This window comes from Leucoraja erinacea, chromosome 30 (genome assembly GCF_028641065.1).
Source record: "Leucoraja erinacea ecotype New England chromosome 30, Leri_hhj_1, whole genome shotgun sequence".
Taxonomy (NCBI): domain Eukaryota; kingdom Metazoa; phylum Chordata; class Chondrichthyes; order Rajiformes; family Rajidae; genus Leucoraja; species Leucoraja erinaceus.
This window is the reverse complement of record NC_073406.1, coordinates 23,590,838-23,610,333: the sequence shown is the minus strand read 5'-3', so window position 1 is coordinate 23,610,333 and position 19,496 is coordinate 23,590,838. Positions and strand designations below refer to the sequence as shown.

The window sequence follows — 19,496 nt, the reverse complement described above, 5'->3', positions numbered from 1 at the left end:
TATGGATAGGTATGATGGTTGGCATAGACAGGGTGGGCATGTTTCTTTGCTGTACAACTCTAATGTGTCGTCACGTTTCTGGCACCTCCAAGTTTACAAAGGCTCACCGAACGTTCCTATCCACTGCCTGCGCCCCCCCTCCCCCCCCCCCCCCCCCCCCCCATTGTTGCCACCCCCCTCCCCCCTCCCACCCATCGGGCTGCTCGCGATGGTCCCCTCTCCTTAGTTGCTCGCGGGTCCCTCCTCGGGCTGCATGGCATGGCAAAAGCAAAAAGCAGCAGATGCTAAAAATCTGAGATGGAACAGAACAGAGCAGAAACACTCAGCAGGCCAATTAGCAACTGGAGAGAGAAAGTGTAGACAAAAATGCACAAGAAACTCAGCAGGTTTCTCCAGAAGGGATAGGTGATATTTCGGGTCGAGACCCCTCTTCAGAAGGGTCTCGACTCGAAACGTAACCCATTCCTTCGCTCCATAGATGCTGCCTTTCCCACTGAGTTTCTCCAGCATTTTCGTCTACCTATTTTTCCAGTATCTGCAGTTCTTTCTTAAACATCCAAAGAGAGAGAGAGTAAGTTAACGTTTCATGTGGAAAACGTTGGTTCTGTTTCTCTCTCCACAGAGTGGTGCACGGCCTGCTGAGTGTTGCTGCCATTTTTCTACTTCTATCATTTGGTATTTGACAGGAGAGATTAAGACACTGATCGGATGGTCATTTCACATCTGATTCCCGGTGAAACCAGTGCTTTGCAGCCTAGCTTTTCCTGAGTGCCCATGTTTGTCTCGGATTCTGATTGAACCTCCTTGTTCTCAGGGCCGTCGGCCATCACGGACATGGACACGTACATGGACATGTTGAACCCAGAGGTGAGGCCTCGGGCAAGCCAGGTGCCCGGAGACAAGGTTCATCCACCAGCACCTACCTTCTCGGCGCCGATACCACCAGCGACCTCCCAGCCTCCACCACCTCCTCCTCCCTGCTACCCGGCACCCAGTCCCCCAGCGGCAGCACCCTCCGCAGATGTCTACGCGAACACGAGGAGCAACCTGCGGTCCATCAGCATCGAGACACCAAGGCAACCTGAGGTGAGAGCTGAGTCAACATGGCAACCAGGCATCAAAGCATCGCATGGTGGCTACTCACAAGATGTTGGTGAAACCACACTTGGTGCAGGCTCTGGTCTCCTTGCTGTAAGGTGGAGGCGATTCAGCTAGAGTGGGAGCAGAAACCAGTCACAAGGACAGGAGGATGTGAGCTGTAAGGTGAGGGTGGAGAGACTGGGGTTGTTTCCCCTGGAGTGAAGGAAGCTGAGGGCTGATTTTTAATACCGTGAGAGAAACGATAAGGTGGATGGTCACCGCCTTTTTCCCAGGGCAATGGAGTCTTAAGCCCCTGTCCCACTTAGGAAACCTGAACGGTAATCTCTGGAGACTTTGCGCCCCACCCAAGGCTTCTGTGCGGTTCCCGGAGGTTGCAGGTGGTTGCCGGAGGTTGCAGGTAGTGGAAGCAGGTAGGGAGACTGACAAAAACCTCTGGGAACCGCACGGAAACCTTGGGTGGGGCGCAAAGTCTCCAGAGGTTTCCGTTCAGGTTTCCTAAGTGGGACAGGGGCTTAAAGCTGGAGGGCGTACGTTTAAGGTGAGGGGAGAGATGTAAAGGGGCACGTTTTACATACAGAGGGTGGTGGGTAAATGCCAGAGGAAGTGGCTGAGACAGGTACAATAACATTTAAAAGATACTTGGACAGGTACATGGACAGAAAATGTTTAGAGGGGCACTTGCCAAATGCAGGCAAAGGGGACTAGGTCTGAGTGGCACCTGGGTCAGTATGTGCCAGTTGGGCCGAACGGCCTGTTTCCACACTATGATTCTTTCATTATCCTAAGTTGTGACCAATGGAAGAAGAAGAAGCTGGAAGTCATAAGACACAGCTAGCGGAGAGAGGACATACGTGTTATCAGGTGAAATACCAAGTACGTTTGACTTTCAAATTACCACAGCCTACTTTAACACATTTGTTTTGATAATTCACAGCAACCACAACATGTATTGCTATTCCTATTACTTTAAATCAAGTCCTTAATCAGGCACTTCACTGATTTGGAGTGGATGAGTCTGTACATTGCAGGTGTATATTGAGAAAGTCACTCATCAGATGACTTAAGATAACATTGTGTTTAGTGGAGGTTTGGCCCTCGTCTACAGGTCCACCACTGACTTCCTTGCACTCTTAGTTCCAGAGCCTTGCCGTGTTATCCATTTTGCCGGACCAGCAGAGGTCACAGCCTCGGGAGGGCCGCGATTCCAGAGCACAGTCAGCATTGGATATGGGTTATGGACATGGATCTGCCGGGTATGCCCGGGCCGGAGTTCCGGGCAAATTAAACGCGCTGATCGGCCGCAGACATCCCAATGAGGTTGAGATCGGCCATTTTAGGGGGGCTTCATGTGCGCTCGTAATTTTGTCTGGAGTAAAGGAGGTGCCTGAAGATCGGTGGTGGACCTGCAAGTGGTTCCCCGACAGAGGACATACTTATCGCAGTGTGTTCCACAGTGTGTACTCGCTGGTACTTGCTGAGTCCTGTTGGTCCACATTCAACCATGACACTAAATTAGACAATAGACAAGAGATAATAGGTGCAGTAGTAGGCCATTCGGCCTTTCAAGTCAGCACCGCATTCAATTTGATCATAGCTGATCATCCCCAATCAGCACCCCGTTCCTGCCTCCTCCCCATATATCCTGATTCCACTACCTTTAAGAGCCCTATCTAGCTCTCTCTTTAAAGTATCCAGTGAACCGGCTTCCACCGCCCTCTGAGGCAGTGAATTCCACACACTCACAACTCTCTGTTTCCTCATCTCTGTTCTAAATGGCTTACCTCTTATTCTTAAACTGTGGCCCCTGGTTCTGGACTCCCCCAACATCAGGAACATGTTTCCTGCCTCTAGTATGTCCAAACCCGTAATAATCTTATATGTTGAAATAAGATGCCCTCTCATCCTTCTAAATTCCAGAGTATGCAAGCCCAGCCGCTCCATTCTCTCAGCATATGACAGTCCCGCCATCCCGGGAATTAACCTTGTAAACCTACGCTGCACTTCCTCAATAGCAAGAATGTCTTTCCTCAAATTAGGGGACCAATACTCCAGGTGTAGTCTCACTAGGGCCCTGTACAACTGCAGAAGGACCTCTTTGCTCCTATACTCAATTCCTCTTGGTATGAAGGCCAACATGCCATTCGTTTTCTTTACTGTACCTGCATGCTTACTTTCATTCACTGATGAACAAGGACCCCTAGATCCCGTTGTACTTCCCCTTTTACCTTGACACCTTTTAGAGAATAATCTGCCTTCCTGTTTTTGCTACTAAAGTGGATAACCTCACATTTATCCACATTAAACTGCATCTGCCATGCATCTGCCCACTCACCCAACCTGTCCAAGTCACCCTGCATTCTCATAGCATCCTCTTCACAGTTCACACTGCCACCCAGCTTTGCGTCATCTGCAAATTTGCTAATGTTACTTTGAATCCCATCATCTAAATCATTGATGTATATTGTAAATAGCTGCGGTCCCAGCACCAAGCCTTGCGGTACCCTACTAATCGCTGCCTGCCATTTTGAAAGGGACCCGTTAACCTCTACTCTTTGTTTCTTGTCTGCCAACCAATTTTCTATCCATGTCAGGATTCTACCCCCAATACCATGTGCCTTAATTTTGACCACTAATCTCCTAGGTGGGACCTTATCAAATGCTTTCTGAAAGTCCAGATGCACTTCATCCACTGGCCCTCCCTTATCCATTTTCCTCGTTACATCCACAAAAAAATTCCAGAAGATTAGACAAGCATGATTTGTAAGATAGACAGAATGTGCGGGTTATCACAGGTCAGCGCGGACTCGGTGGGCCGAAGGTCCAGTGTCGGCGCTGAGTCTCTAAACTAAACACTAAAGAGCATGGGGCGGTGTATGACAGCAGTGGGTGCGTCTCAGGGTCAGGGTGGGTGTAGTCTGGGCATTCGGGGGGTAAAGGAGTAAAGAGAGGGCAGGGGCCGGTGGGGCCGATGGGGCCGGGCGTTTGCTTGTGGGCCGAGAGAGGAAGCAGAAGCCGTCAGTCAGCTGGAAGGAGGATTAACCCTGACCATGTCTGTGAGCTGCACACGCCTGGCTGGAGAGGGAGGCTCAGCTCACGACTGGGTGCAGTACATCTGGGCAAGATCCTCCTCACCGCAGAGGCACTGCCCCGGTGGATCTAACATGATGCAGTGTGTGGGGCAGATACAGCCGAGAGAGATGGGGGGGGGGGGGGGGGGGGGGGGTGGGGGGGGGGGGAGAGGGAGAGGGGAGGGAGGGAGGGAGAGAGAGAGAGGGAGAGAGAGAGAGCGAGGGAGAGAGAGAGAGAGGAGAGAGAGAGAGCGATGGAGGGAGAGAGACGGAGAGAGAGATGGAGAGAGAGAGGCAGAGATAGAGGGAGAGGGACAGAGAGAGAGAGAGAGTGAGGGTGAGAAAGGGGGGGGGTGAGGAAGAGGGATGGGGTAGAGGGGAGAGTGAGACAGTAGGAGAGAGGGAAGGTGGAGGGAGAGCGGGGGTTAGGGTAGAGGGAGAGAGGAGAGAGAGAGGTAGATAGAGAGAGGTAGATAGAGAGAGAGAGAGGGAGTTGGGAGAGGGTGGAGACAGTGAGAGGGAGGGGGAGAGAGAGTGTGTCTCTATAGAGGGAAAGAGAGAGAGAGAGTGAGAGAGGGGAGAATTGGGGGGCAGAGGGAGATGGACGGAGAGTGGGGGGATAGAGGGAGAGAGAGAAACAGAGACAGAGAGAGAGGGCAAACCTGTGACGTGGTTATTGGCTGGTTGTGAGCATGTCGCTGAGCTGCAGGTCTGGGTGCTGGTTCGGGTGGGGAGGAGGGTGGGAGGCTATTTGAACAAATTGACATGAGTTGCAGCAATGGGAATGGTGCAGACCATTGAATATCCTCACACTGACCAAGATGGTGACTGCGTTATCGAAACTGCCATCAGCTCAAAACCTCCGTCTGTGCAATTATTGCCTCGAACAATATAACAGGGGAACAGGCCCTTCGGCCCACCATGTCTGTATGGTCCACCAGGCCAATCTAAACTAATGCCATTATACCCCAAATGCATGGTTTAACCAATGCTTCCAGACATTGAAAAAGGAGGGGCTGTATATTTATGCAGGGGGCTCTTCAGAGTATGTGAGAGGCATAGATAGATAGGGCAAACAGTCAGAACCTTTTTCCCCAAGGTGGAAAATATCAAATACTAGAGGACGTAGTTTTAAAGTGATTAAGAAGGAACTGCATGCAGATACTGGAAAATCGAAGGTAGACAAAAGTGCTGGAGTAACTCAGTGGGTGCAGCAGCATCTAAGGAGCGAAGGAATCCCGGAGGAGGCGCTGTCCTGAACGGCTGCCTGTCCTGCAGTTGTCCGTTTTTTTCCCTTCTTTTTTATTATTTTTAGTACGTTGAGTGTGCAGTCAGGGGGCCAAATTTTTTTATGTGTGGAGGGTGGAGGGGGGGAAGGGGGAAACTGTTTTTCAAGTCCCTACCTGGTCGGAGGGGTTGCCTTCCTCCGAGCAGCGTCTTCGACCTGTCCTTGCGGCCTACCAGCGGGTCCTGGAGCGACGTTTCCCTGAGGGGACCTGGCCAGAACATCGGCTTTGGCGGCGGCGCAGAACATCGGCTTTGGCGGCGGCGCAGCGCTGGAGCGCTGTCGTGGAGCGGGCAATGCCTTTCCTGGGTCGCCGCGCTGGAACTCCAGTATGCTGGGACCGCCGATAAGAACATTGTGGAGCGGCCAGCTGCGACGCTGCACTTTACATCCCGGAGCCTGGGATCTCTCGTCGAGATCGCCAGTGTGTGGAGCTCCGTCCGGCGCGGTCTGTTGGCTTGGAAGCCGCGGTCTCCGGTGGGAAGGCGGCCATTCCTGGCACCCCAAGCCGCTGGGGGTTCTCCCGACGCCGGAGCACCATCACCCGGCGAGAACATCGGGCGCCGTGGCGGCGACTGTGGAGGCCTCAATAGGCCCGACTTTGGGTGGACAAGAGGATGGGGACTGGACTTTGTGCCTTCCCCCACAGTGGGAACCACTGTGGGGGGATGTTTCGGTGTTGAATTTCTTCTTGAATGCTATGTTGTATTTTTATTAGTGTGCTGCAAGGACATCTGAATTTCCCCTGAATAAGGGGATTAATAAAGTCTAATCTAATCTAATCTAATCTAATCGAAATAGGCAACGTTTCTTCCCGATGCTGCTGCACCCGCTGAGTTTCTCCAGCACTTTTGTCTACCTTTAGTTTTAAAGTGAGTTTGGGCAAAGTTTAAAGGAGGTGTAGCATGTTTTTTACACATAGAGGTGGGTGCGTGAAGCGTGCAGCCAGGGGTTGTGGTGGAGGCAGATACGGTAGTGGAGTATTGGACAGGCACATGGATGTGGAGGGGTATGGATTATGTACAGTATTCTGAGGTGGATGATCAGCCATGATCATATTGAATGGCGGTGCAGGCTCGAAGGGCCTAATGGCCTACTCCTGCGCCTATTTTCTATGTTTCTATGTGCAGGCAGATGAGATTTGGTCTTGTTCGGCATCATGTTTGGCACAGGGCATCATGTGGGCATATTCCTGATTGATGAAGTAATTGAGACTTTATTGCCGTGCGAACTTGGTACAGTGAATAATAATAATAATAATAATAATAATAATAATAATAATATATTTTATTGTCATTGCACATATGTGCAACGAGATTTGGTATGCAGCTCCCATCCGATGTCATAACATAAATAACTAATAAAATTTAGATTTAGATACTCCGAGAACATGGTTTGTAAAAAGAACATTAAAACAGTAAAACAGTTAAAACAGTTCAAACAGACTAAAGTGCAGATGTGCCTGTGCGACGTGACCATCTGAGGGAGACAGTCCATGGGGGTGTGGGGGGGGGGGGGGGGGGGGGGGGGGGGGGGGGGGGGGGGGGGGGGGGGGGGGGGGGGGGGGGGGCTCAGCAGGGCCGGTTCAGAGCCGCTATAGCTCTGGGAATGCAGCTGTTCCTGAGTCTGGAGGTTCGGGCTTAGAAGGCCTTGTAACGTCTGTCGGAAGGAAGTAGTTCGAACAGTCCGTTACAAGGGTGTGAAGAGTCTTTATGGATGCTGACGGCCTTCCTGAGGCACCTTGTGTGGTAGATGCCCTCCAACGCAGGTAGCGGTGTCAGAATAATCTTCTGCGCTCTGTGGACGATGCGCTGAAGAGCTCTCCTCTCCGCCTCCGTGCAGCTGAGATACCGCACAGAGACGGCCATACATTAGTATGCTCTCTGTCGTACAGCTGTTGGGGCAGACCAGTCTTATTGCATCCAACCAACAAGTATGCAAAGAGTCACCACGTATAGAGCGGCAACACATTGACAAAGGTATTCAACATCGTTCCCATGGTCATTCTTCCTTCAGTTCCTTTCCCTGCTGGGTCCCTCCTTGTTCTCAGCGGGCGGCAAGTCCTTGACCGACCGACCGACCGACCAACCGCTGGGATACATGGACATGGACTGTTGCATGTTCTCTGCTCTGTAGCTGTGGTTAGAGATGACAATACTGGGCAAGATGTTCATGAGATCGTAGCTGGAGCACGTCTTGATTAATTGCAGGCTTTGCTCAGTTGAGCTGGGCAAAGCTGGAGCATGGAGGACAATGCAAGCTGTCATTACATCAGCAGAGGCCATTTGGTACCGGAACCAGAATCTGACAGCAGAGCAGAAAGTCATTCGTCCCGTTCTGCCTATCCTAGCCTGCTGAAAGAAAGAGTTGATTGTTTTATTGTCATATGTCCCAGATAGAACAATTAAATTCTTACTTGCTGCAGCACAACAGAATATTTAAACATAGTACACTGTAAACAATATAATAAAGGAGAGAAAGAAAGAAAGCTCGGTGTGTGTAGATATATACATACTCACAAATACACAAATATATCAGCATCGTTGTCCAATTCCAGTGTTCTTTCCCACGGCTCTGGCAATATGTTTTCCATTGTAAGTACACACGCAATGAAAGCTACACCTAAAGCACCCTCTCAGGCAGTAGGTGATAACGCAAGGTCAGATACGAGGTATATTTGGATCAATGTTATTTTAATGCTGGTGTCAATAGGCTTATTTTAAATCCTTTCCAACAGTGGGTAAAGTAACAACAGTGCATTAAAGGTTTAGTGCTGTGTGTGTACTGCAATCTCCATTGTGCTGGTGATTTTCTCCTCGCAAACTCTTGCAGTGATTCCCCCATGACATTCTGTGCCTTGCATAAACACACGACAAACTCAACCTGTTTGGTAGCGTGTGCGGACGGGGCATCAAAGGACGAGAAGCCGAAGCAAATAAGTCGAAGCCATAATACCGAACGTAAACGAGGACAAACAGGCAAAGAATCGAATGGACACGACGCCGAAAAGCCAAATAACGGTAACGACATCTCCGGGGACGGGATTTGTCCGAGACTTTGTCAGCGATTGGTCCAGACCCCCGCATCCATCCCATCACTGGCCGGGGGAGATGGGAGGGTGGGGGTGATATTTAATTTTCCTTCGCTGCCAAAGATCATAGAGCAGATTATTTTTGTAAGTGTTGATATACAACACTTGGGTGCTTGGGGTTCAGAGGCTCTCTCTCCTCTCTCTCTTCTCTCTCTCCCCCCGCCTCTCGCTCTCTCTCTCTCTCTCTATCTCTCTCTATCTCTCTCTCTCTCTCTCTCTCTCGCTCTTCTCTCTCTCTCTCTCTCTCTCTCTCCTCTCTCTCCCTCCTCTCTCTCCCTCCTCTCTCTCTCTTCTCTCTCTCTCTCTCTCTTTCTCTCACACACTCTTTCTCTCGCTCTCTCTCTCTCTCTATCTCCCCCCTCTCTCTCTCCTCTTTCTCTCGCTCTCTCTCCATCTTTCTCTCCCTCTAACTCCCTGCCTCTCCCCCCTTTCTCTTTCTCTCACCCAGTTTTTTTCTCGCACCGTTTCTCTGCCTTCCCTCTGGCTCTCTCTCCCAGTATCTCTCTCTCTGTCTCTCTCTCTCCCTCTCCCTCTCCCCCCTATCGTTCTCACTCTCTCCCCAGTCACTCTCTCCCCACTCCCGCTTGTTCTCTCTCCCTCCCTCTCTTCTCCCCCCTTTCCTCTCTCTCTCTCTCTCTTCCTCCCCTCTCTCCCCCTCTCTCCATCTCTCCCTCCCTCCCCTTTCATCTCTCTCTCTTCTATCTACCTATCTATCTCTTGATCGATCGATCGATCACTCTCTCTCTCTTGACTCGGCATTTGGCATTTCACAAAGACAACTGCATCTGCAGTTCCTTCCTATTGAAGAAGAACCCTGGCCCAAAACAACTCCTAACCCATTCCCTCCAAATTTGCCGCCTAGCCTGCTGAGTTCCTCTGAAATTGACGATAGACTCAAAAAGCTGGAGTAACTCAGCTGGACAGGTAGCGACTGTGGAGAGAAGGAATGGGTGATGTTTCGCGTAGAGACCCTTCTTCAGACAATCACAGGTATTCTCACCGACAAGAGTCTGAAGAAGGGTCTCGACCCGAAACGTCACCCATTCCTTCTCCCCAGAGTCGCTACCCGTCCCGCTGAGTTACTCCAGCATTTTGTGCATATTCACATGTACTCTTTGTATCTCTGTGGTATACAGCCCCCGTGGAGGCGTTGTATGAAATTATGTAACTAGTTTGGACTGATGGTGGGATGGGAGAGGTGAAGTGTCTGCTGTCCATATGCTTCTGCGAGAGCAGTCGATTTACATAATTCAAAATCCCACCCTCTCCCCCGGCCAGTGATGTGATGGATGCGGGGGTCTGGACCAATCACTGACAAGGTCTCAGACAAATCCCGTCCCCGGAGACGTGGTGTCCGTTGTTTGCCTGTTTGTCGCCGTTTCGATATAGTGGATGACTTTAGACTTCAGCGATATGGTGCGGAAACAGGCCCTTCGGCCCACCGAGTGCACTGACCAGCCATCTCTGTACAGTAGCACTATCCTATGCACTTGGGACAATTTACAATTTCCTCCAAAGCCAATTAACCTACATACTGCACGTATTTGGAGTGCAGGAGGAAACCAGAGATCCCAGCGAAAACCACGTGGTCACAGGGAGAATGTAAAAACTCCGTACAGACAGCACTTGTAGTCAGGATCGAACCTTGGTCTCTGATGCTGTAATGCAGCAAATCTATCACCGCACCACTGCATTTTAATAATGGTAATAAGATCGTCCAGGTGGGCCGAATGGCCTGTTTCTGTGCTATACACTCTGTGTAATTGAACCAATTTATACATTGAACTCTTTGCGATTTTTTTTTCCCTGTTCCACTAATTTGGCAACCTCCGACCATTATTTTATCTGCAAAGTATGGAACTTACATTTGGACAGATATATGGACAGGAGAGGTTTAGAGGGATATGGGTCAAATGTGGGCAAATAGGACTAGCTAAGATGTGGCATCTTGGTCGGCATGGACGAGTTGGGCCGAAGGGCCTGTCTGCGTTATGTGTGGCTCTATGACTCTACACATGAGGCTTGCAGCACCACCCAATATTTTCCCATTCCTTTTATTTGTGACTGCAAGTGAGCCAGGCGATTTGGTGAGTGGCTTTGGGAAGGTGAACAGGCCACAGGAGATACAGTTTAGTGCTCCTGTGACTGGTTCAATCCTGACTTCCGGTACTGTCTGGGTGGATTTATATGATCACTCCATAATTGCAAGGGTTCCTCTAAGATGTGTCACTCTCTCTTCCACGTCCATTGTTAGGTTAGTTACCCCACGACCGCTGACTGATGGGAGGACCAGGGTTGTGTTAAAAGACACTCAGTTACAGGGAAATAAAAGTGGCACGGTGGCGCAGCAGTGGAGTTGCTACCTTACAGCACCAGGGACCCAGCTACGATCCTGACTACGGGGCTGTCTGTACGGACCTTGCACGTTCTCCCCGTGACCTGCGCGGGTTTTCTCCCGGTGCTCCGGTTTCCTCCCACACTGCAAAGACGTACAACTTTGTAGGTTCATTGGCTTGGTTCAATTGTAAATTGTCAGTAGTGCGTGTAGGATAGTGTTAGTGTGCGGGGACCGCTAGTCGGCCGAAGGGCCTGTTTCCACACTGTATCTCTAAACTAAAACTAAACGCGTAACGGGATTGGGATTGTTTCTTTCAGATTGAAATAGAGGAATAATAATAATAATAATAAATTTTATTTATGGGCGCCTTTCAAGGACACCTTACAAAAATTTAGCAAGTAGAGGAAAAACATGTAAGCAGAATGAAATAAATAGTAGAGACATGACTAGTACACAAATTAAAGACAGAATTCAATTCAAAACACAATATGAGGCAATTCAAGCACAGATGAAAAGGGAGGGGGACGTGGGGCTAAGGATAGGCAGAGGTGAAGAGATGGGTCTTGAGGCGGGACTGGAAGATGGTGAGGGACACGGAATTGCGGATCAGTTGGGGGAGGGAGTTCCAGAGCCTGGGAGCTGCCCTGGAGAAGGCTCTGTCCCCAAAACTGCGGAAGTTGGATTTGTGGATGGAGAGGAGACCGGCTGATGTGGATCTGAGGGACCGTGAGGAATATGCATCATGTACAGGCAGATAAGATCAGTTTAACGGCATCGTGTTCGGCACATACATTGTGGGCCAAACGGCCAGTTCCTGTCCTTCTCTCCACAGATGGTGTCGCTGAGTTACTCAAGCTTTTTATGTCTATCTTCAGTTTAAACCAGCACCTGCAGTTCCTTCCTACACATCCTGTCCTGCCCTGTTCAATGTTCGATGCTTTGTGAGCCAGCATGAACACAGCAGGCAGAATGGGACCCTTCTCTGTCTGAAGGAGCAGATTCAGAGAGCTGTGCTGTCTCCCCGACTCCAGTTTCTTCGTCCCGTTGTGAGCAGACTTAACCAGATATGCTGTTATGTTGCAATTAAACTAATTATAAAAGCAGCGATCACAGATGCATTTTGCAGTTGAATGCTTGTGTCAAACCCTTCAGCCTTGATTAAACTCATTAGGTGTTGAAGGAAGCATGGTGGCCTGTTGTGTGAGATCACAATTACCCCGCTCTCTGATTGCTGCTATTTACCTCACCGGGAGCCCTGAAGAACCTGTCCAATTAGGCAACATTTACACTTTAATGAGCTTCAAACTGGTGCTGAAGACCCTGCTAAAGTAACAAAATAATTAATTTCCCTTTAATAACCAACCTGGGAACGTGGCTGTTTGTTGCATTTATGGCGGTGGGAAGGATTTTTTGAGCTTGTTTTTGGTTTGCATGTTGTCCCTGTGACCTTGTGGGTTTCCACCGAATGCTCCGGTTTCCTCCCACATCCCAAAGATGTGCGGGTTTGTGGGTTAATTGGCCCTCTGTAAATTGCCCCCCTATTGTGCAGCGAGTGAATGAGAAAGTGGGATAACATAGAACGAGTGTGAACGGGTGATTGAGAGTCGGTGTGGACACGATGGCTTGAAAGGTCTGTTTCCATGCTGTGTGTGAACTAAAACTAAACATAGAAACATAGAAAATAGGTGCAGGAGTAGGCCATTCAGCCCTTCAAGCCAGCACCGCCATTCGATTTGATCATGGCTGATCAAATTGAAAATGCTGGAAATACTCAGCAGGTCAGGCAGCATCTGTGGAACAAGGCTCAGAGTAAAGGGCCTGTCCCACTTCCACAACCTTTTTTACTCGTGGACATTTTTCATCATGTTAGAAAACCCCCCGACCTACTTGATGCCAATAGTACCTACGACTAGCATCACGGCCTGCTACGACCTACCTACGACCTCCTGCGACCTCGTGACGACCATGCTGCAAGTATGAGTCAAGAGCAAACTCGGCAGAGGTCGTGAATTAGGTTGTGAAAGTGCGACAGGTCCTTTAAGGTTTCAGGTCAAAAACATTTTGTGAAGTACAGTAGTAACATGTCAGAAAGGTCCCTGAGCAATATTCCAAGGAAAAGCAGGACCCTACTGAGCATCCTGGCCAACAGGGCTGGTGGCACAGCGGTAGAGTTGCTGCCTTACAGCGCCAGAGACCCGGGTTGGATCCTAACTACATGTGCTTGCCTGTATGGAGTTTGTACGTTCTCCCCGTGACCTGTGTGGGTTTTCTCTAAGATTTTCGGTTTCCTCCCACACTCCAAAAGAGTACAAGTTTGTAGCTTAAACGGCTTGGTATAAAAATGTGAAAATTGTCCCAAGTGTGTGTAGGGTAGTGTTAATGTGCAAGGATCGCTGGTCAATGCCGACTTAGTGGGCTGAAGGGACTTTCCACACTGTATCTCTAAACCAAACTAATTTTTTTTTAACCCTCAACAATGACCGATTCCAATCTATGCAGTTAGACACAAAGTGCTGGAATAACTCAGTGAGTCAGACAGCATCTCTGGAGAAAATGAATAGGTGACGTTTTGGGTCAGGCTGAACCCTTCTTTAGACTGAAAGTAGAGATGGGGGTGGGGGGGGGGGAATAATTAAACCCCTTTCCTCCCACCTCTACTTTCATCTGAAGAAGGCTTTGACCCCAAACGTCACCTATTCGATTTTTCCTGAGATGCTGCCTGGCCCGCTGAGTTACTCCAGCATTTTGTGGCTATCTTTGGTTGAAATTGGCATCTCCAGTTCCGTCCTACACATCCGGTCTACGCAGAGTTTGGTTGCTACATTTTCTCAGTTACAATAGTGATTGCAGATAAAGAAAGTGTGTGGCTTTCAAGTGGCGTCTAATTGCATGTTCTTTTAAAAACTGAGACTGAAGTAAATCTGGTTAGTGAGTTCTGATCCAATCCTTTTCTTCACAAACACTCTACTTGATTAGAAATCCACTTGGAAACAATGTTTGGTCAGATTAGCCTTCGCTTAATTATCTGTGTTTTGTGTGGCTTTGCGTTTCCCTTGTGCTTTTGATCGTGGCTCCAGTGTGTTGGCAGGCAACACATTAAAAATTGAAGCTCCCCTCTGCAAGTATTTGGTGACAATTCATTATTTGGGAGAAAAAGATACTTTTAAATTGGGTCATTAGAGAAGAAAGCTGTGCAGAGTTGGAGGCAAAACAAAGTCGGAGAGCAGGAGTGATTATTGAGGGGAAATAAAAAAGGAAAAACAATTGCATGTTGCTTTTTAAAATGGTATTAAACCTGTAAAGCGCCCTGCATTCCATGTTACTTAAACGTCAAAGCAGACATGGGTAGGTGGGGGGGTTGTGGTACAAGGGAGGGGAGGTAGCATAGTTTAGAATATGGAACATGAAACAGTGCAGCAATAGAATGTCTGTGCCGAACATGATGCCAGGACCAACACCTATCTACCTGCACATGATCCATATACCGCCATTCCCTGCATACCCATGTCTTCTTCTTGCGTATGGCATGCACAGCCTAAAGTTGTGAGACAACTTGTTCTGTTTGATCTTCTGTTTGTGCACGGCAGGTTGATTGCATTCATCGAAACAGGGTGGACCACGTGAAGGTTGCAATCTCCCACCCCGCATATCCATGTGCCTATCCAAAAGTGTCTAAAATGCCACGTTCGTGTGTAAAAGGGGACAAGGACAGTGGGCAGAGTCCCCACACTTACACCTGATAAGGTTGTGGGTACAATACCCCTGAGACAGCTGCAGGAAGACTGAGGAAGATGCATATTTAAGTGGCCCACTGTCCTGTAGTTCTGTGCTATCTCTGATGAGATGTTCGACCAAATGCCCCATCCCTTGCTTTCCCCTATATCTCCATCCATCCCCCACCCTAGTTCTCCTACTAATTACACCGTCCTCCTGATTAATTTTACTGTTTGTATGCCTCGTTGTCAACTTCCCCTCATCCAGTAATGAACCATTGTACATTTCATTGATCATCGTCTGCATTGATCTGTCCTTTTCACACCTTACATGTTCTTTCTACCTCTCCATATCTTCTTCTTCTTGCGTGTGGCGTGCACAGATTAAAGTTGTAGGACAACTTGTTCTATTTGATCTTACATGATTGTGCACACCAGGTTGATTGCATTCGTCGAAACAGGGCGGACCACGTGAAGGTTGCAATCTCCCACCCCCTCTTCATTCTGAAGACGGGTCTCGACCCGAAACGCCACCCATTCCAACTCTCCAGAGATACTGCCTGACCTGCTGAGTTACTCCAGCATTTTGTATCTTTGGTGTAAACCAGCATCTGCAGTTCTCTCCTGCAGGTCCCATCCATTCTGTCAGGTCGATGTAAACAATGCTTGTGACATTGTTTCATAGTGAAGTGGCATCATCTCTATTTTCCCAGCCAACATCTTTATAACAATGACATTGTTATTTAGTGGGGGATAGCAGTGCACAAGTTGACTGGCGTATTTCCTACATTATGACTGTTGCCAGCACTTCCAGGTATTTAAAAAAAGTAAATGTATTTCATCAGCTAAGGCCAACTTTGAAAGGGATTTGAGAAATGCAGTATGCAAATCCAATGCTTCTTGTTCTTCTCCCTGGATTTGTCATGGTCATCGATCAAAAATGCTAAAGATTTATTTATTTAAGAAGGAACTGCAGATGCTAGAAAATCGAAGATAGACAAAAATGCTGGAGAAACTCAGCGGGTGAGGCAGCATCTATGCAGCAAAGGAAACAGGCGACGTTTCGGGTCGAGACACTTCTTCAGACATGCTAACATCAAAAATGGTAACTGTTTCTCTCTCCACAGATGCATCCCGACCTGCTGAGTATCTCTAGTGTATTCTGTTTGTATTTCAGAACTCCACCATCTACAGTTGATCAAAGTTAACCTGATGCATGTGCCAATATATCACCAATACCAATTGATTCTGCACATTGTATCTTCCCCTTTGCTCAATCTATTGTACTTGAGTTTGCCGATTGTATTTTTGATTTGTATTATCTGATCTGCTTGGACAGCATGCAAAACAAAGCTTTTCCCTGTACCTCGATACACGTGACAATAACAAATCTAGACCTAGACCAACAGAGACAATGTAGACACAAGGAACTGCAGATTTCCAAAAATAAAGACACATAGTACGGGAGTAACTCAGCTGGTCAGACAGCATCTCTATTGAACATGGATAGGCGACGTTTCAGCTCGGTTTCTGAAGAAAGGTCCTAATCTAAAATGCTCTCAATCCATATTCTCCGGCGTTGTTGCCTGACCTGCTGAGTTACTCCAGCACTTTGTGACTTTTTATTTCCCCAATAGAAACAATGTTTGGCAGCAGTCACAAAGCAGCATGGGATGAGAATTAGTTGCCCAGTAGATTTATAGGTGTGAGTGGACATATAAATTGGGGGTGTCAGTGTGACCCTGTCCACTAATGGGCTGAATCACAGCTGATGTTCACCTGCCCGTGCAGTCACCATGGGGCTGCACCAACCTCTCGCAGCCTCTGCCATCTACTTGGGCCGGAAGCCATTATCGTGGCCCAGTCACCACTGGCAACCACGCCCAGAAATCCTCTGTCCCCCAAATCTGTCCCCACAAATCCTGTTCCTCCAAATCCCTTTATTCCCTCAAAACCCACTGGCCCCCTACATCTTGTCCCCCAAAATCCCTCTCTGCCTACCTGACCCCTCAAATCATCTCTAAATCGCTCTGTTCCCTCAAATCCATCTTAAATCCCTGTTCCCCCATATTGCGCTGATAGTTTTTGAAAATTCCTCTGATAATGAGGTTCATGTGATAGTGTTGAAATAGTTTGACTCATTTTTAAATGATAACAAATTAAAATTAGTGATGTTATTAAAAAGCATTAATTATTTAAAAACTGATATAATTTCAGTAAAACATTAATATTAATACAATAAAGAAACACGCCATACAACTTTAATCACCCACCTCCTCCATGCAGTGACCTCGCTCGACAGAATGGGGCTGGATTATGGGTGGTTTGGCATGGAGGGGGCGAAGCCGAGATGTTCCTGGTCCCACAGCTGAGCTCCCCCGGCTGACAGGCACGGTAGTCCAGACATGCCGACAGGGGCCGGTCATTCTCTCTGGATTTGCCGGATGAGGAAACCACAGTCTGATCCCAACCACGATCAAATATCATCATTGGGCATATTCCATGATCTACTCAATACTCTTCACTAAACTAAGGTACAGGTTGCCTTGTTCGTTATTAGAATCACAAATTCATAAGCACGGAAACAGGCCCTTCAGCCCATCTTGCCCTTGCTGACCAACATGCCCCATCTACACTAGATGTACCTGTTTAAATGTCTTTTAAATCGTGTTACAGTACCTGTCTTGACTACCTCTTCTGGCAGCTCATTCCATATATCCATCATCCTCTCTATGTAAAAGTTGTCCCCTCAGGTACCAATTAAATCTTTCCCCTCTCATCTTAAACCTACTCTGGGTAAAATACTGTGCTATTTCCATCATGATTGTACACACCTCTATAAGGTCACCCCCTCATCGTACTGCGCTTCAAGCTATAATGTCCTAGTCCGCCCGACCTCTCTTTGTAGCTCAGGCCGTCAAGTCCAGGCAAGTCCTCGGGTTCTTCATTCCCCTACTCTGGGTAAAAGACTCCGCCCTATATATTCCATCTATCCTATCTGTTGACTCTTCATACGTGCCTCATCACAGCCATATTGGACCAATCTCTAGATCTCCATGTGTATCTCTCTGTATTGGTACTGTTTTTTTTTCTATTGTGGCATGTACCGAGATACAGTGAAAAGCTTTAGTTGTGTGCTATCCAGTCAAGTCAAATCATGACTGATCATGATTACAATCAGGCCGTACACAAGTATCACAAGGACTGCAAAGAAAAAAATACCAGAGTGCAGAATATATTGTTACAGCATTATAGTGTAACAGTTACAGGGAAAAAGTGCAAGGTCTGCAATGAGGTGGGTTGGAAGATCGGGACTACACGTTAGCTTATGGGAGGACCGTTCAGTAGTCTGATAACAGCAGGGAAGAAGCTGTTCCTGAGCCTGTGGTGCCAACTGTGACTAGGCAAATCACACACTTGCCCTTGAATTGGAGTGTTTTAGCCAAGCTGCGAAGGGCAGGTGGGACAATAAACAGGAAGAAGGGTCTCGACCCGAAACGTCACCCATTCTTTCTCTCCAGAGATGCTGCCTATCCCGCTGAGTTACTCCCATCAAGAAGACCTGGTTGTCTGAGATAATAGTTATTCCTTGCTCAATACCATTCAGATTATTTGGACATTGTCATGGCTGTTTGTGGGGTTATGGGGGCTGTAGTAGAATGATAGGAGACATTGAGACTATCTCTACTCGTTGTTTTGGGGATCTACTGCTATATTAGATGAGGAAAAATGTTTTTTTTTGTGTCAATCGATTGCTTTAATAAGGGGAAATAATTTGCTTATACCGTAGAAAGACAAAAGACACTTGCTGAGTTACTACAAAGTGCTGGAGTAACTCAGCGGGCCAGGTACATCTCCGGAGGAAAAAGATGGGTGACGTTTTGATTCGGTACCTTTCTTCAGACTGAAATATCTTTGCTTAGAATGTCTCAAAGCAACTTTTCTGCAATGTACAAAAGGACACAACTTTCTGGAGTAACACAGTAGGTCAGGCAGCATCCCTTGAGAACAAGGATAGGTGACATTTCAGTTCGAGAACTGAGTTGGATCGGAGTCTAAAGAAGGGTCTTGACCCAAACGTCACCTATTCATGTACTTCAAATGTATAATCGTGGATCGAGTCTGGGTGGTCCCCATCGCCATCACCATCTACTTATGTATAGATAGAAAAAGGCGCTCTGCAAAGGTGGGCCAGATTTAGACTTTTGACTTTAGAGATGGTGCAGCCCACCGGGTCCACACTGACCAGTGATCCCCGTACACTAGCACAATCCAACACACTCAGGAAAATTTACAATGTTACAAAACCCAATTAACCTACAAACCTGTATGTCTTTGGAGTGTGGGAGGAAACCGGAGCAAACCTACGGGATTACTGGGAGAACGTACAAACCCCTTACAGACATCACCAGTAGTCAGGATCAAACCCGGGTCTCTGGCGCCGTGAGGCAGCAACTCTACCGCTGCATCAGTAGATACTTACCAAGAGCTGGAGATGGTACTGAAGATATAACGATGCAAGTAATTGTGAGCGACAAAGAGGGGCCTGAGGCGTTGAGACCCTGGGAGATGAAAGCTCAGTTATGGAATGGCGAAGAAGGGACATCAGAGCTTGGAGGAGTGAGATCCACGTGAGAGACGTCGAATGGGAAAAGTTGCAAAGTCGGGTTGGACTCTAGTGATATCTAGATTTTGGAAATTCAACACACCAGGGAGCAGGGCCGGCCCTAGGCCGATCGGATCGAATTTTCCAAATTGGGCCCCACGCCTGATGGGGGGCACCGCGTTAATTTTCCGTATTTCATATGGAAATACAAATTTGCTATGTTAAATAAAGATTTTTTTTTTTTAATCGGCATACGGATTTTTTTACACAATTAATATGGATAACAAATGATGT

General features: G+C 48.0%; 1 protein-coding gene across 1 annotated transcript in view; it reads left to right on the top strand.

Annotated features, from left to right (window-relative positions):
* Positions 1 to 19,496, top strand: part of espn (espin) — a 217,505-nt gene that overhangs the window by 85,214 nt on the left and 112,795 nt on the right. Inside the window, exon 7 of the mRNA XM_055659678.1 lies at positions 815 to 1,086. Within this exon, the coding sequence (XP_055515653.1) occupies positions 815 to 1,086 (272 nt within the window). The remainder of the gene's footprint in view (positions 1 to 814; positions 1,087 to 19,496) is intronic.